This window comes from Geotrypetes seraphini, chromosome 12 (genome assembly GCF_902459505.1).
Source record: "Geotrypetes seraphini chromosome 12, aGeoSer1.1, whole genome shotgun sequence".
Taxonomy (NCBI): Eukaryota; Metazoa; Chordata; class Amphibia; order Gymnophiona; family Dermophiidae; genus Geotrypetes; species Geotrypetes seraphini.
Genome location: NC_047095.1, coordinates 48,190,321 through 48,214,026, shown reverse-complemented (window position 1 = coordinate 48,214,026; position 23,706 = coordinate 48,190,321). Strand labels below are relative to the sequence as shown.

General features: G+C 41.4%; 1 protein-coding gene across 2 annotated transcripts in view; it reads left to right on the top strand.

Moving 5' to 3' along the window:
• The window catches only part of EFCAB7 (EF-hand calcium binding domain 7), an 88,229-nt gene that overhangs the window by 44,762 nt on the left and 19,761 nt on the right, over positions 1–23,706 (top strand). For both annotated transcript variants that reach the window (XM_033915975.1, XM_033915976.1), the window contains exons 8-12: positions 6,632–6,741; positions 9,147–9,304; positions 10,673–10,806; positions 17,942–18,090; positions 19,557–19,766. In XM_033915975.1, the coding sequence (XP_033771866.1) occupies positions 6,632–6,741; positions 9,147–9,304; positions 10,673–10,806; positions 17,942–18,090; positions 19,557–19,766 (761 nt within the window). The remainder of the gene's footprint in view (positions 1–6,631; positions 6,742–9,146; positions 9,305–10,672; positions 10,807–17,941; positions 18,091–19,556; positions 19,767–23,706) is intronic.

Below are 23,706 nucleotides of genomic sequence, written 5' to 3'. Positions count from 1 at the left end.
TGAGCTTGCCAGGACCGATAGGGAAAATATTTGAGTAGCTGATTACTTTGGGTGAATCTCTTCATAAAAAGGCAGTTAATAAATCCCAATAAGTCAGGGGTGTCCAACCTTTTGGCTTCCCCGGGCCGCATTGGCTGAAAAAAATGTTTCTGGGGCCTCTCAAACGCTGCAGTAAGACAGAGGAGGGATCCAGCAAGATGGTAAACACCTGGGGGCAGCAGAGGAAATCACTGCATCGCCCTTGACCGGGGCCACACAAAATACTTTAAGGGGCCGCATGGTTGGACACCCCTGCAATAAATTATCAAATAAATAAAATTCACTGAAAAGGATACTTCATTGTTTCAGACTTTCAACAGTATTAGCTAGAGTCTTTTCAGAGACCAGTCAGGAAACTCACCTTAGTTCAGGCAATATTTTATAATTGTTACATCCAACAAAATTAACCATATCATGCTACACCAAAACTTATGTACATAACTTAATGCAATTAACACTAGATTGCTTAAAAGTCATGCGTAAATTATAGTCTTCTGAAATTTATGTGCATAATTATATACAGATGTCATTTTATAGAACAGTGCGTCACTGGCATAGTGGCATTTACACTCATATATGCCAGTATTCTGGTCATTTACACGTATTTTTAGCACCTTCCTTAAGAAACTACTCCCTTAGGGGTCCTTTTACTAAGGCACACTAACTAATTTAGCACACGCTAAATGCCATGCCTATATTATATTCCTATGGGTTTCATGGTATTTAGCGAGCCTTCGGAAAAGGATCCCTTTTTTAAAGGTCCCTAAGTAAGTCTAGGTAATGATAGTAGGCAATTGTTTTCAGGTCCTAATTTTCTGTTTATTTTTACCAAACTTTCCTGTCTTGCAGGTTTTCTAAAAGGCCATTGGATGTTTTGAAAAACTAGATTTAGAAAAAAAAAGAAAAGAAAACTAATTATTTTAAATATTTGGTTCTAAGTAGAACAAGCCGTGAACATATGAATATGTTAAAATAGATTATTTTTAATATCTGTTTGTTTAAAATTAAATCCATGATTTCATGACTGTGCTGTTCAGAACTTGAGGTTGTTTTTCTTGTCTAATAAGGGTCTGGGGGAGATCCTTAGGTCAGGATGTAAAACACTGTCTTCAAGAGAGAAAAAGACTTTAACTTGGTCCAAATATCATTTACTACCTTGGAAAAATATCAAGGTTATTTGGTCATTTGCTTGACTCAGTAATTTTGTAGAATAAAGACCCCTCTTCCTTGTGCCGAGAGGATTTATTCTTGGAGGAGGCTTCTTTCCCAGATCCCAAGATCTTTCCCAGATTTTGATCAGCTAGGGCAGCGATGGCAAACCTATGGCACGCGTGCCAGCTGTGGCACGCGAAGGCCTTGCAGCTGGCACACGGGAAGGTCCGCAATAGAGAGCTGCACGGGAACGGGGCTGGATGTACTAAGTCGCGCGGCTTTTCTCCCTACCTGTTCTGCTTGCAGCACAGAGCCGAACGGAAGTCTTCCCGACGTCAGCGCTGACATCGGAGGGCTGACGTCGGGAAGACTTCCGTTCGGCTCTCTACTGCAGGCAGGGTAGGTAAGGAGGAGTAGCCTCGCGGCTACCAAGGGAGGGGGGCGGTCCGCCCCGCCCCGTGTGCAGCATAGCCGGCCAGGTCCCCTTACTTTTGTGGCGCTAACCCGACCGACAGGGCCGCCATCAGTCCTGCATTCAGGGGCCCGGAGCTGATAGGGGGCCCGGGCTCCCCAGTGTTCTCCCCAGCACTTTTCAGCCGGGCGCAACGCCCAGCAAATTTAGATGCCCGCCCAGCTGTCATCTGCTGAATCCTGCTGCCGCCACTGCTTAATGCGCAGCCTGAAGAGCCGCCGAAAAACCCGCCGGACTTTAAACAAAAAAAAAACCCCCAGCAAGCGACTCGAACCCGGCTTCCCTCCGAAACCGGAAGTTACGTGGGGGGGGGGTAGAGAAGAGAAGCCGGCACAGACCATTAGAGCCCCGGAGCATGCGGGAGATAGGCCAGCCACGGAGGGAAGCTTACTTGCTCTTGCTTACTTCGGGCCTTTCTCGCTGCTGGGTCCTGCCTACTTTCTGTTTCCGTGAAGGCAGGACCTGGCAACGAGAAAGGCCCAAAGTAAGCAAGAGCAGCAAGTTGTAAACTTCCCTCTGTCGCTGCCCTTTGGGAGATAGGTCAGCGACCAAGGGAAACTTGCAACTTGCCTTTGTCTGTAGCGAATCTGCCGGGTGTGTGAGACGGGGGGGGGGAATGGGAGGAGTAATGCTGCTGCACCCAATTAGGGGGGAGAGGGAAGAGAAATGCTGCTTCTGCTGTACCCAATTTGGGGGGGGAAGAGAAATGCTGATGATACTGCTGTACTCGGAGGGGGAAGAGAAATACTGCTGTACCCAATTGGGGAGAGAGAGGGAAGGAGGGAGAAGGAAGAACAGGAAAAGGAGGAAAGAGATGCAAAGACCATGGGACGGAGGGAAAGGAGATACCATACCATGGAGTGGAAGAGAGAGATGTCAGTGCATATGGGGGGGGAAGCAGGACCAGATTAAAGGATAGGCCCTGTAGGCACAGGCCTAGGGCCCGAAATAGTCAGGGGGGCCTGCCAGTGCTGTGCTTTGGGGCCTCACCCTTGCTGGATTCGCTGGCAGCAGCAGCAGCCTCATCATCATCCCAGGCGAACCCCAACCCGATCCGACCCTCCTATCTCTCCCTCCTTCCCTCATCAGTGACATGCCAGAGGGAATCATGGCAGGAGAAAGTCCTGAAGCATCCTGCTTAGAGTAGAGCAGTGCTGTTTAGAGTCTTGTGATGGGAGGGAGGGAGAGTTAGGAGGGTCGTGGGGGGGAGAGTAGCAGTCTGCCCCGGGTGTTCGACCTGGCGTCATGAACTTCTTCGGCTAGCATCAGCATTTACAATTCACTGCTGTTGCCAGCTTCAGGCCTTCCTCTCCGCCGGGTCCTGCCTACTTCTGTTTCCATGAAGGCAGGACCCGACAGAGAAGAAGGCCCGAAGCTGGCAACAGCAGCAAATTGTGAATGCTGCTGCCTGAAGAAGTTCATGACGCCAGGTCATGGGTGACAGAAGGAGGAAAGGGAGCAGAGGGGGAAAGACTTGCTGCACCCAACTGGAGGGAGAAAGAAGATGAGGGAGGGAATGGAATGAGATGCCAGGGATTGGAGGGAAGGAGGAAAGTATGCCAGACCAAGGGAAAAGGAAGGGGGAAAGGAAGGAGGAGAAGACAGAGCATGGAGGGGGAGGGAGAGATGGAAGAAAAGGAAAGGAGTGAGATGCTAGAGAATCAGGGAAGGGAAGATACCAGACTATGGGATGCGAAGGAAAGAAAGGAGAAGAGAGAGATGCCAGAGCATAGGGGACGGGATGGTGACAGAGAGAGAAAAATGGAGAGGTGGCAGAGCTGAAATCAATCATGTACAAAGGAGAAGAGAAGGGGCACAGGATAGACAGTTTATTGAAGGAGCATAAAAAGAGGGAAGATGCCATATGGAACGGGGAGAGGGCAGACAGTGGATGGAAGGGGCTGATGCTGTATGGAAGACAGAGCGGACAGATGCTGGCAAGAAAGAAGAGTGAAGACAAGATGATTAAAGCAAAAACGACAAAAGGTAGAAAAAATTGTTTTGTTGCTTTACGTAGAATCAAGTAGTATTGTATCTATTGATTAAAGTTTATAAATAGGAAATAGAAATAAGGCAGTTTTTGGGGGACTAAACCCCTTTCCTCAGGTCTGGACAGGATACCATAACAGCAGGGGTGCCCAAATGATCGAGTGCGATCGACCAGTAGATCGCAAAGGCAATGTGAGTCGATCGCATTGCCTTGGCAATCTTTTTCTTCCTGCCTCCCTGAGCCAGGCCAGGCGCGTAGAAGCGCCGGACTCACAAGACTTCACTTCCGACGTCAGAGAGGAAGTTCTGGGCCAGCCAATCGCTACCTGGCTGGCTTGGAACTTCCTCTCCGTCATTAGAATTGACATCAGAGGTGAAGTCTTGTGAGTCCGGCGCTTGTACATTCCTGGCCTGGCTCATGGAAGCAGGGAGAAATCGGCATGGTGGCTTAGGGGGTAGGGAAAGAATCGGGGAAGTGGAGAAATTGGCGTGATGGCTTGGGGGGGCGGGGGGAGAGAGAAAGAAAGAGACAGAAAGAAAAGGGGAGGGGCAGAAAGAAAAAATATTGGATTTATAGTCAGAAGAAGGAAGTGCAAACAGAAACTCATGAAATCACCAGACAAAAAGATAGGAAAAATGATTTTATTTATGTGATCAAAATGTGTCTGTTTAGAGAATTTATATCTGCAATAGCGGTTTTTAGCGCAGGGAGCCTATTAGCATCGAGAGCAGCACAGGGCATTCAGTGCATCTCCCTGCTCTAAAAACTGCTATTGCGATTTAGTAAAAAGGGAGGGGGTATATTTGTCTATTTTTGTATAGTTGTTCCTGAAGTGACATTGCATAGAATCGTCTGACTTGACCTCTTTGAAAACCCACGGAAAATAAATGATAATTAACATTTTCTCTGCATACAGTGTGCTTTGTGGGTTTTTTTTTAAATTTTATTGTTGGTAGATAATTTTGACTTGGTCATTTTAAAAGTAGCTCGCAAGCCCAAAAAGTGTGGGCACCCCTGCTGTAGAAGCAAGGGCAAAATGGAAATGTCCAATCAAGATGGTGCACAAAAACAGTGTCTTTCAACTCATCTGATAAATCCAATGGTCTTTATTAATCCAAAACAAAATCGTACATCCAAAGCAACTCAATGACTCGACATGATCACGTTTCGGCCATCCGGCCTGCATCAGGAGTCTTAGAAGTCTTTGGGTAGCAAGTAGATTTAAATGGCAAATGGTCAAAAGTGAAACAATCATACCATTGCTCCAAGTCTGTAAATGCTGCAAAACCACACAACCTCATGTTCTTTACAGATTTTACTAACCACTTTAATGTACTAAACAAAAAATTACAAGGCATGGGAAAAACAGCAGAAAGCATATTTAGTGACATCAAAGCTTTTGAGAGAAAATTGCATGTTTTTGTAAAAGACCTTGAGAGTGGACAGCTAAAATATTTTCCCAACCTAAAAATACATTTGGATAATTCTACAACATTTGTGGACAGTCATAAAAAACACCAGGAAATCCACAAAGCATATTCTACCATTGTAGCCAAAGCAAAGGAGAATTTTAGTAAAAGATTTTCTCAGTTCCGTAAGATGGAGACAACCCTTTCATTTATAACTTCCCCAGAAAAGTCCACATTTGAAGATCTTGATCTTTCCTGCTTACAGTGGTTGGATATTCAAAATTTGGAAATGGAGCTACTGGAATTTCAAGAAAGCTCTATCTGGAAAAGTAAATTCAATGACCTGCGTGCGGCTCTTGAACGTATTGAGTGTGAAAGGGTGACAAATGAAATCACTGCTAGCAGTTCTGAAAATGAAATCCTAAAAGCGTGGAATTCTCTGCCAGACAATTTTAAGTCCATGAAAGCACTTGGGATTGCTCTTCTTACTTTGTTTGGGTCATCCTATGCTTGTGAGCAGCTGTTTTTGGCTTTGAATCATATAAAATCTGATGCTAGAAACAGATTAACGGATGACATGAGTGCTGCATGTGTTGCTCTGAAATTAACGCACTATGAGCCAAGGATTGACAAGTTATCAGCATGCATGCAACAACAAAAATCACATTAATTTTTTTCAGAGCATGCCCAATGCATATGTTTACATGAAGCAGTGTTTTCAGTTTGCAGTTAAGACACTTTCTAAGTTATTTAAATATTATTTAAAGATGTTATTTAAAAAAGGGACTTTACATGGCCCTGTTGTATTCCAATCTGGAATTTCCAATAAAAACGGTTGGTTTAATTGAAAGCTCTTTTGTTTTCTTTACATCATATTAGAAATGTAATGATTTAACTATTTTCTAATTTGATTGTAAATTTTACAAAAAAACATGTACAGACTCTTTGGGAATACACACCCAGTCTTGACACAGTTAACAGTTTTAAGAAGTTTATCTTTTTTTTTTACTCAGGATACATTTGACATGTTATGTGAATAATACATTTAAAATATATTGTGTAACTGAATCAAATTCTTCCTAAATTCATTAAATTGAATGAAATCATTAAAACATTATAAATTGCCAATAAATTGAAATGAAAACCAAAGGATTGTGAATCAAATTGATTCTCTGACAATACAAAGATGCCAACCTTTAAAAATGATGTTACATAGTTCAGGCAACTTTATAAAGAGTTTTTAGATACTAAAATCTTGTTATTAAGGTTTAATTGATGTGCTGGCACTTTGAGGAAATTCTTTGGTTTTGTGCGGCAGTTTGGGCACTCGGGCTCAAAAAGGTTAGCCATCACTGAGCTAGGGGTTCTCTGATTTTTTTTTTTTTTCTAAGATACTGGAAAAGGAATACTACAAAAATTATTTTCTCTTGAATGCTTCGTCATTAAGAAATATTAATACAAAATTTCTAAAAATATATAAGTATTAAATGTGGTGTTTTATAGTTTCTTTTGTTAGTGTCTTAGATGGTCATTTTTTTCATTACTTTGATTTCTTTATATAAAAACCAGGGAAACCATCGCAGTGGATTTCAGTGGATACTGCTTTATATGTTCTAAAGGAGGATGAAGATAAAGAGGATTTACAGCTTGTGTGCTTCACAGAACTACGTAACAAAGAGGTTTGGTATTTAATGCTGTGCATCTCTATATCAAGACGAAAAGTGTTACATTTTCCGAGTTAAAAAAGCCAATTAGACTAAAATATTGTTCACAAGATGGCCTTTGCACATATGATTGAAAAATGCCATCAGTCATGCAGTCACTTATAGTCTTGATCCACCAAGGAATTTTCTTTGATTTTTTTTTTTTTTTTTTTTAAATCAAAAACCCTTTAATGAATTGGACCTAGAATATTCTAAACTCAGTGTATCATTCATATTAGATTTCCTGCTCATGTCATGGACATGGATAACATGATTTAATAAAGAATGTTGTGAAGGTGCCTGGAAATGCACTGGAAGAGTCAAGCTTAAATAAGCTGCAAGGCCCTATAAGTCTGCCCTTTCCCCTGCAGAAAAATCCCTCATGATCCATGGTGTCATGTCCCTCTGCCCCGTCCAAGTCACCTGACTTAAATAGTCACAAAAGGTAATCTTGGGATAAGCCTCATCCCAACCTTCAAACTACATGCTGTTTCCAAAGATTCTGGAACTTCCTCCAACTTCTCTGGAACTTCCCTCCTCAACTGAGAGCCCCAGGGTCTACAAGGTGGCGAAGAGTGATCCTTACTCATTCCTGCCATACTGGAAAATAGTGCCGGTTGACCCTCTGATTGTCCTTTCTGCTTTAGGGTAGGTCAAAGGAGAGCCAGGGTCAGTCAGTGCCGTATTTAAAGTGGTTGTCAGCAAGAAGAAAGTAGGAATCGCTCCTTCCCCTTCTAGACCCTAGGGTTCACAATCAGAGTGGTGAGCAACCTCTAGGAGGGGTGTTGAAGTCTATGAAAACTGGATGAGGTTTGAAGACCAAAGGGAGAATCCTAGGGGCAGGAGAACATGTTTTTTGGTTGGAGCCAAACTAACCAATCTCTGACCATGCTCTCAAGCACCCTAGTTAATGGTGTGTTGGACAAAATATTGGAGGGGCCATGGTTCCTAATGGCTCACCCCATTCTGCTGCCTGAAATCTTAGTCATGGATTACTTTTTTGAATATTTAAAAGCTGTGGGGAGGGGGAGAGAGAACATGGCATCCAAAAGCAACATAAGGTTTTTGGGAGGAGTGACAGAGGTGTTCTACAGGGCATTGTGGTAATATGATAATTCTGAAATGGGGAGTTGCTATTGCTAGGAATGTTTCTGTTTCATTGTAGTCCTATTAAGTTTCAATATACTGATTTTAACTCTACCTCATTCATTGTATTTTTGTTTATATTTGGTCTTTTTACTACTGTTAGGCCATTAACAAAATTGTAAGTTTTATGTTGAATTATATCTGTTGTACATCACCTTGGGTGAATCTCTTCATAAAGGCAGTTAATAAATCTCAATAAATAAATGTATGATGTTTATGGCCAATCAGAGCCTTAGGCTCCTTCCCGGTGCATTGGGGAGGGGCCTGAGGCTCTGATTGGCCCAGATGCATAAGGCCCCTCCCATAGGGGGAGGGTCACTTTGCGGCAGGAGAGAGTGGGCATCTATCCCGCTGCAGGTTGGAGGGGGGTGTTGGTTGGCAGAAGAAGAGATTGGACATCTCTCCCGCTGTTACTATGTTGGGTTGTTTTTTTTCTTTTTGCGTTTATTCTGTGCATGTGCCAATCGCTCTCACCTGCGATGAGCACATGCAAATTTAGTGAGTCTTCGCTACTCTCCATGAACCTCATTTGCATGAGTGTTTTTTGGAGAATGACTCGCTTTTTTAAAATTGCTACTAGAACAGCTACGATAGCAGCCTGTCATTTTTTAACACGATTTTTTGAGAATCTAGGCCTAAGTTAGTTCTGTTATGTTCTCTTCTTGTTCATTGATAAAGTTGTTAAAAAAGAAGAAATGTAAATATCAAGTAGGAAAATTTAAGAATAACAAAACTGAAACAGGGCAGAACATCTTTTTGGTTGGAAGAGCCAACCAAACCAATTTCCAACTCCATCCCCAAGTTCTCTAGTGGCTGATGCTGTGACAAATATTTATCCATTCATTCCATTTGATTATACAGTATACTTAGGGCTCCTTTTACTAAATGGTGCTAGCGTTTTTTAGCGTGGGTCCATGAGGTAAATGCTTCGATGCTCATCGAATTCCTATGAAGCTCTAGCACCATTTAGTAAAACCCAGCGTTAAAAATATTCTCCATATGCTACAAAATTATAAATAAGAGTACCCCCTCTTTCATTTCAATCCTCCCCTTCAATGACAACAAGATAATTGGCTACCTAAAATACAATTACAAATGCTTAATTAATTACCGGCGTTACAATAAACACTACAATTACACTCAAACTATTAGTTGGATTGTGGCTCCAATGGTCCACCCCATTCTGTCTGTGAACTAAAATACCCTATTTCTTTTGTTTGTTATCTGAAACATAGACATTTGGATGGAAAGGTGAAATGGGGTCTGGTGTTTATTGGTTAATTCCATTCACGGCTGGCTGTAGACTGAGAAAGAAAAGAAAAACAGTTACTGCAGAAGCCAAACTGGTATATAGAGATGAAAGTAAAGACTTGGTTCTCACTAAGGAATTTAGGTGAGTTGTATGTAGTTATATAAGCTCAGTATACAGAAATTTAGGGGCTCTTTTACTGCATGCTACAAGGGCATTTTTACTGCTGAGGAGCAGAGACACTCGTATTATAGTGTCCAGGCTTAATGTAGAATGTTTCCACTTATAGCTTAATATAGGGTGTTTCCACTTACAGCACCCTCGCGGTGCTCTTCCTGATGCAGCAACCAAATGGCGAAACAAGGATTCTCTTGTTGGAGAAAGATTTATAAGAACTTCCTGGTTTGTTGGCAATTCATCACGTCTTCCAATTTTTCTTTTGCTGGACTGTGGCTTCGAAGCCGCTCTACTGCACTATATGGGAGAGCAATAGCGATATGCAACATAAAACTAAGTAAAACTCTTTAGCGTTTTTTTTGATAAGCTTTATTGTTTGATGCTTTTGGAAAAATTTTGTCTTCCTAGTTTGCTGAACTACTTACCTCCTGTTGATTACTGGCCTTAATGTTGGGGTTTCCCCCAAAATTTTAAGCCCATTTGTATAGCCCGGGTTTTTTGTAGTCTGAGAGTTTTTCCCCTTATGTGAGTTTTCTCTCAGTTTACTTTTCCCGGAGCGGACCTGTGATAATTTTGAAAATCCTCCCTTTCCTTAAGCCTTTGGCTTCAGGGAGATTTATTCTTTTGAATGTTGAGGTCCTTTTCTGAACATTTAATACTGGCTATAAGTGGAAACACCCTACATTAAGCCTGTGGCCATTAGCAAATGAGCTTCTACCACCATCTATTAAGTAGGAGGTAAGGATAGGGTTACCAGATTTTATATCTGTAAAATCCATACCCATAGACCCACCCAGTTCCTCCCATCCCTTCCCCGACACGCCCCACCCCCCCTCAACCTGCTTGTCTCAGTCTGGAGGGCATCCGCACATACACGGATGCCTCTCCCGACGCGATCTGCTTTTCAAAACCCGAACAAAGTGCCAGGTTTTGAAAAGCCATCCGGACGCCCGGATGTGCCCTCTAAAAAAGAGGAAATGTTCAGGTAAATTCGGATGGCGGGTAACCCTAGGTAGGGACTCACTTGCTAAACCTGCGCTAATTGATTAGTACAGAGCACCCCCACTTTCTGCTCCCAGACACACCCCATGCATGGGTGGCACATGCTCATGGCAAAACTACCAAGGGATGCCTCAGCGCTCCCTGCAGTATGCCATTTTTTCTTGTAGTAAGCACACATTAGTGCTTACCACAGCTTTCTAAAAGGGTCCGTTAGACATTAATGTTTTTTCACATAAATGTGTATTAATTGAAGCACTTTGTATTAGCATAAAAATACATGGCTGTACTGACTAGATGGATTTGAAGTAATTTAATATTTTTTCTATACTTTAGAGCAACTTTATCAGACATATTTGATATAATTGATTTAGATGGAAATGGTCTCCTGAGCCTTGAAGAATACAATTTTTTTGAGCTGAGAACTAGTGGAGAGAAGTGTGATGATGAAGCCTGGGGTGTTTGCAAAGGTATTTATTTTCTTAATTTAAAACATGTACATTTTTAAAACCGTTACTAAACAAAATTTCTCTAAGGCATTCATTTTGTCTTCAGCGTTAGGCCTCCATTTCTGAAAGCATGCTAACCTGCATTAAGGCCCTCTTTTACTGAACTGCGTTAGAGGTTTCTACCATAGCCCAAGACGCTAAATGGTCTGACGCTTATAGGAATTGGAGCAGCGTCAGAGCATTTAACACTCCAGGCTGCGGTAGAAACCTCTACTGCAGCTTAGTAAAAGGGGGGGGGGGTAAATTAACACCATTCATGTTAACTTGATCACGAGTAAATGCATGTGTTACTTAGGGGTCCTTTTACAAATGTGTGGTAAAATGAGGCCTCTTTAAAGTTAAAAGGGAATAGATTTCGTACAAACGTAAGGAAGTTCTTCACCCAGAGAATGGTAGAAAACTGGAATGCTCTTCCGGAGTCTGTCATAGGGGAAAACACCATCCAGGGATTCAAGACAAAGGGATCCTTTTACTAAGCTGCGATAGCGGTTTTAGCGTGCGCAGAATTACCGCACATGCTAGACACTAACGCCAGCATTGAGCTGGCGTTAGTTCTAGCCGCGTAGCGTGGGTTTAGCGTGCGCTAAAAACGCTATCGCAGCTTAGTAAAAGAAGCCCAAAGTTAGACAAGTTCCTGCTGAACCATAACGTACGCAGGTAAGGCTAGACTCAGTTAGGGCGCTGGTCTTTGACCTAAGGGCCGCCACAGGAGCAGACTGCTGGGCACGATGGACCACTGGTCTGACCCAGCAGCGGCAATTCTTATGTTCTTATGTCATTCTTGCTAAGGCTACTTTCTACCACAACATAAGAATAGCCATTTTCCCATATTTTTTTGTTAATGGCCATTTGATATACATAGTAACATAGTAGATGACAGCAGATAAAGACCCGAATGGTCCATCCAGTCTGCCCAACCTGATTCAATTTAAATTTTTTCTTCTTAGCTATTTCTGGGCAAGAATCCAAAGCTCTACCCAGTACTGTGCTTGGGTTCCAACTGCCGAAATCTCCGTTAAAACCTACTCCAGCCCATCTACACCCTCCCAGCCACTGAAGCCCTCCCCAGCCCATCCCCCACCAAACGGCCATACACAGACACAGACCGTGCAAGTCTGCCCAGTACTGGCCTTAGTTCAATATTTAATATTATTTTCTGATTCTAGATCCTCTGGGTTCATCCCACCCTTAAACTCTAAATATAGCTCTATCTTCGATAAGACTCATGCATTCAAGCACAGAAAATTTCACCATACAAGTCTTATCAATCACTATAGATCTCAGTGGGTGCCACCCTTACGTATATTTGACTTTATACACATACAGAAACCAGGCACCAAGGTTCTTCATTGGTCTCAATATTTCAACTATTTTTTAAATACTTTTTTATATATACTTTCAACTTTTATAAATATTATTATAAATACTCATCTTAATCTACGCGGGTGGGGGTAGGCACTCTGACATAGATCTATGCCACCATAAAACAATTTAGCAAATGAACACTTGCCAACATTGTGTAGGTGGTAAGGGCTTATGCGCTAATCAGTTAGCAAGTGGTATGTTAACTCATTGGTGCAGGCACACCCGCTCTCTCTACCTCTTGACACACCCTCTCGGCCATAAAATTGAAAATATTTTTTAGCGAGCAGTTTGCTTCCACTGATCTCAGACTTTTGAGTTTTCGATTCTGCGGACTGATGATTAAAATACTGAAGCAGTTGTTGGTGACTTTAGGCCTAGAAATGCTTCTAATACAGGGATCTCAAAGTCCCTACTTGAGGGCCGCAATCCAGTCGGGTTTTCAGGATTTCCCCAATGAATATGCTTGAGATCTATGTGCATGCGCTGCTTTCAATGCATATTCATTGGGGAAATCCTGACAACCCAACTGGATTGCAGCCCTCAAGGAGGGACTTTGAGATCCCTGTTCTAATATGATGGTCCATTAGAACTATAAATGATAAAAGAGAGGTTTTTGAGGCTTAGTGTTATTGTATCTCCAATGTATGTCCAATTCATCATCCTCTCCAAACTTGACTATTGTAATGCCATTTACCTATGCTTAACAAAAAAAAGCCTCCAAAGACTCCAGCTTATTCAGAACACGGCAGTCAAGCTGATTTTTGCAAAACGTAAATCTGACCACATCTCCCCACTCCTGGCCAATCTTCATTAGTGGCTAATCCCACTTTCTTTCAACTCCTCGTGCCCTAACTCCACCAGGACCGCCCATAAATTAAAACTATCCTTCCCCTCCCTACATGGTATTTTCCATGCAGGTAAACTGGGAAAATCACTTCTTTTCAAAATCACAGGTCTCTGGAATGACCTTGCTATCTCGCTGCGGAACCTGTGCTCCCTCCATTTATTCCGCAAGCAACTAAAAACCTAGCTCTTCTCTAACATGTAATTTCTTTTCCCTTACTTTTCCACTCGATTTATAAACTTATGTAAACCTTTTCCTACCCTTTCTCATTTTTAAGTTCTTATAAACCGTGCCGAGCTCTACTTCCGTGGAGATGATGCGGTATATAAACTTAAGGTTTAGTTTAGTTTAGTATCTCCAGCGTGTAAGTGCACCCATGCCAGCCAAATCATAAGCGCATATTTTCATTTATTCCATTTATTGACACTTCTATCCTACATTTTCCAATTAAGGTTCAATGTGGCTTGCAATCAGTCACATAAAATTACATTACACAAAATCAATTAAATTAATATTCATTAAGGAGAGAGTTCTTAAATAAGAACATTTTCAGGATAGTACGAAACCTTAAATAATTTTCCTTACATCTAATTTCCAAACCTCCTTTTCATTGAAAAAGATGCAGAAAGAAACAATAACAATGCTTGTCTTCGGCATAATCATGACCTGCAAGTACATTAAAGTTCCATAAAGTGAAACAACTCTAGACATGAACATGCTGTAAAGCACATATTTTTGCAAGACCGATATTTTATAAAGGAAAGCCTACTTTCCTTTATAGATTAGGCTCCTACATATATATGACTGCTAAAGTCATAGATCCAAAATGTTGAGAATGGCCAATTTTCACTTCATGGGCCCAAAATATCAAACTTGAGTTAATGAGTTCTGCGCTTAGTGTATTATCTAATGATAATTATGATTTTCCAAACTCCTGACGTCCAACACATTGTTCTAATAGAATTCATTAAAAACTCATTTTCGTTTCTGGTGACTTCAGCCATGTTTTCCCAGAGACAATCACAATTATAGAATTAAACTCCTATATGTTTAATGCTGGTTGATTTTTTTTAAGCCCTTATACATTTGATGCTGCACTGAATATATAGGGGCCCTTTTATTAAGTTGCATTTTGGGGCATAGCGTGTTAGTAATATATGTTCAGGAGTGCCATAGTAATGGTGCAAGAAGAACGAAAATGTGTGTATTGGATTTTATTTAACGCTCAGTATATGTTATGTTTCCCTAATAGGATCCTCTAATCAAAAACATGTAAAGTTTTACAACAAATCAAAATAAATATTTGTGTCCAAGGATGAAAGATTTCAATGGGTACCCACACGGGTTATCTATGCAACTCACCATGGGGAAATTAGTACCCCATCACCAATCAGAAAACTCCTTAAATTAAAATATTAATTAGCTCTGATTACCACTTGGATTTTTTACTTTTTTGCTTCTTTCTTATTAGTCCATTAAAGCAATAATATTTTAAACTTATCTCAAATTTCAGCGGTGACTCAGGCAGAAGGCAATGCTCAACGAAGCGTCCATTTCACAGCTGCTTCATCAGGAGCTTCTTACTGCCCAAACCATTTTTCGCTCGTGCTTCTTGCCATAATTCTTGCGTGCATCCTGCCATGTTGCATTCATTAATCTTAGGATCAAAATTCTTGTCTCCTGAATAGTACTGACAAAGCAGTAAGAGAAACCTGTTATAGTAAAATAAAAGGTTATTTATTTACATGCAAGTGTAACAACCAAACATGAAAGTATGAGTGATTTAGTAACGCGTATAGTTATGAAGGACTCAGAAAGATAAATGACACACATTCTTATTAGATAGTTAGTCAGAGTAAATGCACATAACCCTAGCTAGGCCTTAAAATTAAGGATTGCTACTGGTACCCACTAGAAGTAGCAGACATAACATAAAACCTTATCAGGATTTCTTCTCTTTATGCATGGGTCTGGAAGCAGAAGGCAAGACAGGCAGGAGCTCTCGGCAGATCACAGTGCAGAGCAATGGCTGGTAAAAGTCTGGTTGATGGCACCTCAGGCCAGATGGAATGACCAGCACCTGGCTTGGTTCTCGGCACTCCTTATAGGGTCCAGGGAGGCATTGTCCTTGAAGATAAGCAGGTTCCTCCCCATATCCTGACCCTTAGAGATAAACTTGGAATTCAGGAAAGTCCCAGGACTCAGATAAAGTGGCCAGGTCATGCTGATCTCTGTAATAGAGTACAAGACAATATATCCTTGGCCACACAGCAAGCCTTTCTTCTCTGAAGTAGACAGACAAAGATAAGAAGTTCTGCTCCACAGTATTACCTTTGCTGTATTGCAGGAGACTGTAGCTATATCTGTCATTTGCTACTTGGGCAGTGCCTATGCTCCTACAGCATTAGGCGCTAACACCTGCCTAAAGCAACAAAAATGGCCTAATGTAGGCCATGCTTTAGCATCCTATGTTAGTTTTGCCATCTGCATACCCTAAGCACAGGTTTGGGTTTTTTTTTAATGGTTTTGTTTTTAAGGGGGTAAGTTACTACTTACTATTAACCTTTTCCTATCATGTGTCCCGGAAGACGGGACATTCCAAAAATGACATAGGCAGTGGATAAACAGTCTGTATGGACTAATAAAGAGCCAGGAACACAAAATATTTGAATTTACAGACTTATGACTTATTTACATTATGTTTGCAATAGCCGTAAACAGTGTTCCCGCTAAGCTGCGCTGACGTGCGCACGCGCACAAAATATTACCTCGCAGCGCACAAGTTTCTCGTCACAGCGCACACAGTGTAGAGCACAGTTCTTCAACCGCCGGTCCGCAAACAAAATCTTGCCGGTCCGCGAAGGATTCGGTCCCCGCCGCAACGAAAGGCCGGCGTCAGCTGACTTGCAACTTCCTGTTGCAGTCGCTGTGCCGGGACTCCTGCCTTCGCCGGGACTCCTGCCTTCCACTGCGTTTGCCTCCTGCCTTGTCTCCGCACCTCCAGACCAGCAGCGGCAGCTGTGTATGCTTTTAACTTCAGCACAGAGCTGCCCCTAATCAATAGTTTAGCGCGGTTTCATAAGGCAGCCTCGGGGCCTTTGCTAGGCCGGCCCACATCGCATCATCGAAGCGGGCCGGCTATCAAAGGCCCCGAGGCTGCCTCATGAAACCGCGCTAAACTATTGATTAGAGGCAGCTCTGTGCCGAAGTTAAAAGCATACAGAGCTGCCGCTGCTGGTCTGAACTCTTGGGCCGCTGAAGGAGGGCAAAAAGCAGTTGTCCTGGAGGTTTCCCTTCCTCTCGCCTTTACAGGTTCCTTTTATCCACCTTTTTTTTTTTTCCTTCAAACGGCAACGGGCCCCAGCATCGACATCAATCAAGTAAGTTCCACTGTCAATCAAGCGGTTCTGCTCGGCCAAAGCTTCCCCTGTGACATGAGCCACCCTCAGGGGAAAGAAAGTGACCCACAAAGGTGAGGGGAAGGGGGGCAGATGATGGAAGTTGGGGGGGGGAGAGAGAGAGAGAAGGGGCAGATGATGGAATGGAGGAGATGAGAGAGAGAGAGAAGGGGACAGATGATGGAAGTGAGAAGAAGGGAGAGAGAGCAGAAGGCAGATGGATGTCAGTTGAGAAGGGAGAGCAGATGCTGAATGGAAGTGGGAAAGAACACATACTGGATGGAAGGAGGAGATAAATAAAGGGGGAAGAAAATAGTAAGATAATGGAGGGGTGAGGGAAAGGGGTGACAAGCTGTGTGTAGACACAGTGAAAAGAGGGAAACGGGACTAAATAGTAAGAAAGAATTTAATTTAGATGGAGGCAGAAAATAGAGAAGGAAGACCAGAGAAGAAAAGGGAAGAGAGAGCAGAGAATGATCAGATCTGAGTGGAGGAAATGAGAAGAGAGATATGCTAAAAACCACAGGGGGGAGGGAAGGATAGAGATGCCAGACCATGAGGGGAACAGAAGGAAGATGATGGATGCTAGACCAAATTGGGGGGTGGGGGGGGGCAGGAGGAGAGATGGCAGGGAAAGACAGACAGTGAATGGAAGGGGCAGATGCTGGACTGAAGAGACAGAGAAGGTTATCATGCTGCTGTACCGGGCCATGGTACGCCCTCACCTGGAGTACTGCGTCCAGCACTGGTACTTTAAGAAGGACACGGTACTACTCGAAAGGATCCAGAGAAGAGCAACTAAAATGGTTAAGGGGCTGGAGGAGTTGCCGTACAGCGAAAGATTAGAGAAACTGGGCCTCTTCTCCCTTGAGCAGAGGAGATTGAGAGGGGACATGATAGAAACATTCAAGGTACTGAAGGGAATAGACTTAGTAGCTAAGGCAGGGAGAACGAGAGGGCACTCTCTAAAGTTGAAAGGGGATAGATTCCATACAAACGTAAGGAAGTTCTGTGGTAGAAAGCAACATATTTATTTGGCTCATAACTTGCTGGCGCCCGATATTTTTAGCTCACAGTGAAAAAAGTTTGCTCACAACACCCGCCCGCTTAGAGGGAACACTGGCCGTAAACGATAACGGTGAATAATACAAAACTTTGCTAAAATAATTACGATTGGAACCAGCGTAACGTAAAATGTATTACGATAGGAAAAGGTTAATACTACTACTACTTATCATTTTTATAGCACTGCTAGACATATGCATTATGCACTGTGCATTAAAACAACCCTGCTCAGTAGAGAGTGGTAACATTAGCAAATTCTATAAATGATACAAATTTTTTTTAAGGCCTTTATATGGCCATGCGAGAAATGGGTTTAAGGGTGCACTAAGCCCCATAATTAAGTACTTTTTTGACTATTGGACCAATAATGTGCGTGCCATCGTGTATTCAATATATGCATGTGTGGACTTTTTTTAATAAACAGAAAATTTTGAGACAAAGAAAAATGAACTAACAAAGCAAGGATTTATTGACTTAAATCTCATGGAAGCAAATGATCGTGAAGGGGATCCTGATGACTTATGGGTGACCTTGGAATCGATGGGTTACAACAGAGCATTGGAAATGACAGAGGTATATCAGTGTTACAATAAAATTTGTTTTATATTTACTTGCTGCATGTGCTTATACTGAAAGAGTGTTTTAGAAGCATATTGTGTCCTGTTTACTAAGTTTTCTTGTAGGCACAAAGGAGATAATTCTACAAGAAGCTGCCTAAATTTAGGTAACAAATGTGCACTTAAATACCAGTATTCTACTCATGTATGTATATATGTGAATACAAATTACACAAAATATAAAGCACTCCACTATCATGCCAAGCTGTCACTGTAGACAAAAGAAAAAGCCTCAGGTCACTGGTGAGCACATATAAGCTCAACCACCACCGCCCACATCAGCATTAAAAACTTTTGTCAAAAGTGACTATTGCCAAGTCTATTGAAAAAAATATTGTGAACAAAACTCAGATTAAGTTAGAAAATGGAGACTCAATCCAAATAAAGCCACCTTCCAAGACAACGTTTCTTGGTTCAGGACATAACCGACTTTACACTTTCCCAAGAGCAGCATCTGGCGTGGTTTCCTAATCCTTCCGTGTTCCTTGTATATGTGAATGCATATACATGTACATAGCAATAATGAGGATAGTGTTTTACTGGCAAAACTGTTTGCAGTCTTTTGTTTTCTGTGGTTCCCCTGAGGCATTGTGAGTGAAACCGGGCCCCTGTCAGGAATTCAGCATTATGCTTTGAGCGTTCTTGGAGACGCTAAGAAAATTCATTTTTACTGCTAGTATATTCTTATACTTTGGGAGTCAAGAGTGCTCTGCCTTGTGTGAAACAAAGTACTTTTTTTTTTTGCACTTTTTTCAGCTATTATTTCCACATAAACATTTTACCCCTCCTTTTATGGACGCGTAGCACGGGTTTTAGCGCCGGCAGCGTTGGTAACTGCTCTGACGCTCATAGTATTCCTATGAGCATCTGAGCAGTTACCCCTGCTGCCGGCACTAAAACCTGCATTACGCGTTTGTAAAAGGAGGGGTTAATAATTTTAAATTGTCAGTTAATTAGAGACTGGTTTTCTGGATGTGTGCACATGTGGTGTTAATGGAGCCTTTTTGACCAGTGATGTTCTTGTTAAAGCTTTTGATACAATCTCTATTATCAAGGTTTCACCGATGTCTTTTTCTCTGTTTTTTTATCACTCTTACTTCCATTGTCTTGAGATAATTGATTAACTGACTTGCTTTTTGGGGATTTGGATAATTTTCCATTCAGCTTCTGGTTCTTATACTGAATTACCTAAAATAAGGCACCAGTTTTTAAAATTACCACCTTAGTCATGAAAAGGGAAGCAATGATTTGTATGTTTTTAGTGTCTCAGGAAGGGCATGAATTGCTAACTTCAATCAGAATTTCTTTTGCAAGAACTATTAATCTAAAGAGTTACAAGAACCCTTTATAAAATCAAAGACATTCTTGCAGCATTAGCCTTTATAGCTTCTGTCAATTCACCTTATTTCTCTCTCACAATAGGCATGCCCTTTCATTATTGATATTTATGCTGAAAAATGCAAACCCCGAATTAAAGCTGCCAGTCTGGAGGCAGGAAGCGGTCAACTCGAAAAGGCTATTTGCAAATCAGTCATTCTGAAAGGTGAAGCCAAAGTAATGGATGGTTATGAAGATGTGATTATCCATACATACAAGAGTGATACACGAATCACATCTGTTGTTGAAAATAAGGTATTATATTTTTATTAATTTTTCACTTTTCAAAAATGATTTTGATGCCAGTATGATTGTCAACATATCAACAGTGACACTTAGATCTATTTCCTGAATGGTGACCCTGAGTGGAACTCTGCATCACAAAGCATGTGGGAAAGAGGAGCACGAACTATTGCCACATAACGCAAGGTTCCACATTAAGGGTTCCTGTTACAAAGGTGCATTATGGCCTTAACAAGCGGAATAGCGCGCGTTAAAATGCCGCACGTGCTAGCTGCTACCGCCTCCTTTTGAGCAGGCGGTAGTTTTTCACTTTGTAAAAGGAACCCTAAGTGTCACCACCCAGGAAACAGATCTAGGTGTCATTGTTGATATGTTGAACCCTCAGCTCATTGTGCAGTGGTGGCTAAAAAAACAAATAGAATGTTAGGAATTATCAGGAAAGGAATGGAAAACAAAGATGAAAATGTTATAATGCCTTTGTATTGCTCCATGGCACCTCGAACACTGTGTGCAATTATGGTCGCTGCATCTCAAAAAATATATAGCAGAATTAGAAAAGGTTCAGAGAAGGACAACAAAAATGATAAAGGGGCTAGAGCAGTGGTCTCAAACTCGCGGCCCGGGGGCCAAATGTGGCCCGCCAGGGACTATTTTGAGGCCCTCTTTATTTTTATCATAATCACAAAAGTAAAATAAAACAGTTTCTTGATCATATGTCTCCATAGCTATAAATGACAATATTATTATTAAGACTTAGCCAAAAGGAAAGATTTATAAACTATAAAGAGTTTTACCTCATGCAAAATTGTCATTTCTTTAATAAGACATTAACTATTTTTTCTGAGGCCCTCCAAGTACCTACAAATCCAAAATGTGGCCCCGCAAAGGGTTTGAGTTTGAGACCACTGGGCTAGAGGAAAGGCTAAAGCAGCTACATAGTAGATGACGGCAGATAAAGACCCGAATGGTCCATCCAGTCTGCCCAATCTGATTCAATTTAAATTATTATTTTTATTTTTATTTTTTTCTTCTTAGCTATTTCTGGGCGAGAATCCAAAGCTTTACCCGGTACTGTGCTTGGGTTCCAACTGCCGAAATCTCTGTTAAGACTTACTCCAGCCCATCTACACCCTCCCAGCCATTAAAGCTAGGGATCTTCAGCTAGGGATCTTCAGCCTGGAGAAGAGACAGCTTAGGGAGATATGATAGGGGCCTGTAAAATACTGAGTGGAGTGAAACAGGTAGATGTGAATTGCTTGTTTACTCTTTCCAAAAATGGAACTAGGGGGCATGCAATGAGGCAACTAAGTAGATTTTAAAACAAATTGAAGAAAATATTTCTTCACTCAATGTGTAATTAAACTCTGGAATTCATTGCCAGCGAATGTGATGAAAGCAGTTGGCTTGCCAGGGTTTAAAAAAGGTTTGGATAATTTCCTAAAAGAAGTCCATAAGCCATTATTAAGATTGACTTCAGAAAATCCACTGCTTATTCCTAGGATAAGCAGCATAAAATCTGTTTTACTGTTTGGGATCTTGCCCAGGTACTTGTGATCTGGGTGACCACTGTTGGAAACAGGATACTGGGCTTGTTGGACCTTCTGCTTCTCCCAGTATGGCAACTCTTATTTTCTAATACATCCCTACTGTCCTTATCAGAAAATGTTTGCAATGTAAACATAGCTATACATCACCAACACAGAGTACAGTCCAAAAGATGGAATAAAAAAATTAAATAATTAAAGGCGTGGCTTGGACGCGAACGATGACGGTTGGATGAAGAAAGAGCTCCTGTATAAACAAGCTTAATTTCAAAAAAAAAAAACTACAAAAAACGTTCTTAAAAGTATATAAATTGGAGTTTACCTCTTTGTTTAGGTGGGAGAGTCAATTGAAGGGGAAAATCGGAAAAAAAAAGTGCCGTTTTCATTGTTTTCTGAAAAACGAGGTGTGGAGGGCTGAATCCGTCTCAACGGCAAAGACAGCAAATCGGGTCTCCCAAGCAGAGACGACAAGATCAGATCCCCGCTGACAAAGCCGGTAAGATCGGGTCCCCGCTGGCAAAGGCTGCAAGATCGGGTCCCGCTGACAAACGCGGCAAGATTGGGTCCCCGCTGGCAGAAGCGGCAAGATCGGGTCCCCCAGGCAGAGACAACAAGATTTAATTTTAAACGTTGCCAGGGTGGGCTGGTCCGGGACGCCGTGAGGCCAGTGAGGCTTTCCTTCCCTCTTTAGCACGATCAAAGCTCTCTGGCAGAGAGCAAGAGGAAAGATTTCCCGAAGGTGGGGGTTAGCAGGCAGTTGCTCGTTGCACCACGACCGCGGCCATCTTGGATCGGAAAAAAAAGAAACTTTTACAAGGTCTGGGTCGGCCGGTGAGCTACCTACTGACAAGGATAAGTTTTTTGAAATGCCTGATGCCTGCTTAATTCAGGTAATGGGCTACTTGAAATAGCTGTCCTCTGCTGGAAATGAGGAGAGATCTGCAGTGAAAGCTACTTGGCAACGGTTTTTATTTTTAACTATTTCCTTGCTGCTAACTTCAAAAATAAACTATGAAAGATCAATATAAATGTTAATCTCTCATGCTGTAATTCAAGAGATTCAGATATAAGAGACTATAGGTTTTTGGGCTCTGAGGAAGGTCAAATAAAAGGATTGGTAATTTCTTTGACCTGAAGAAAAGTGACATTGAGGCAGTTGAGAGACACTGAAATACAAATACATGCACATTGAAAGATTGAAGTAATATATTGGATGGAATATTGCTCTCCTCGATAAAAGCTGCGATTGGGCTTGTAAGAGGAGAGCTAGAAAAGAAGGCTACAAATTTTTTCAGGCTAGGTGCCAACAACGAGTCTGCAATAGAGCCTAAAAACAAATAACTTACAGTTGCCTTAAGAATACTGAATAAAAGGGGCGTGGCTTGGATGAAAGGTTGGATAAACGAATAGCTCCTTATAAGCAAATATAAAAAAAAAATATATTAAAAAGAATTACTACCAAATATTTTAAAAAAAAAAACTAAAATATATATTGAAATATGACTTCAACTAAACAAAATAAAGCTGACTTAGGAGCTGGAACATCAGGAAGCAATAAGAGGTCGAAACCTGAGCCAGGTACACCCTCTAAAATCCCATTACCAACAGAAAAAAATCTGGATGTTATGGAAGAACTAAGACAAATAAAAGAAATTGTCTTAGATAGTAACAAAAAACTACAAAAAGCAATGGAAGATGCTGCAATCCTAACTAAAAGAGTGGACATTACAGAGAATAGAATTTCAACATTAGAAGATATTACAGAACAATTAAATACAGACATGAATCACAGCAAAATCATATGGAAAGAAATAACAGAGATAAAAAAAAATCTTGAAGACAGCCGAAATCGGGAAAGACGGAATAATTTAAGAATAATCGGATTACCTGAAGGAGTGGAAAAGAATGATCCGATTGCATTTCTTGAAAAATTTCTACCTAAAATACTACCATTGAAATTTAAAACGGAACTGGAAATTGAAAGAGCTCATAGGATTCCAACACAAAGAAATAACACTCAAACAGGTCCAAGAACTTTAATTTTCAAACTTTTAAGACACCAACAAGCAATTGAAATATGCCAATTAGCCAAGGAAATCAAAAATCTTAAATGCCAAGATTCAAAAATATACATTGTCCCAGACTTTGCAAAAGAAACAGCAACAAGAAGAAAACAATTCTTAGATATGAGACCACAACTAAGATCTCTAGGAGCTAGATTTGGGCTCCTGTACCCGGCAATTATGAAGGTTACCGTTGCTAACAAAACGCAAAACTTTACAGATCCAAAAAAACTACAGGAATTTATAAATCAACTGGAACAACCTATGACAATCTAAAAATAATTAATGGATTCATACTAAAGTTTATTGACGGTTAAAAGACAGATCAAAACGGAAAGCAATGGA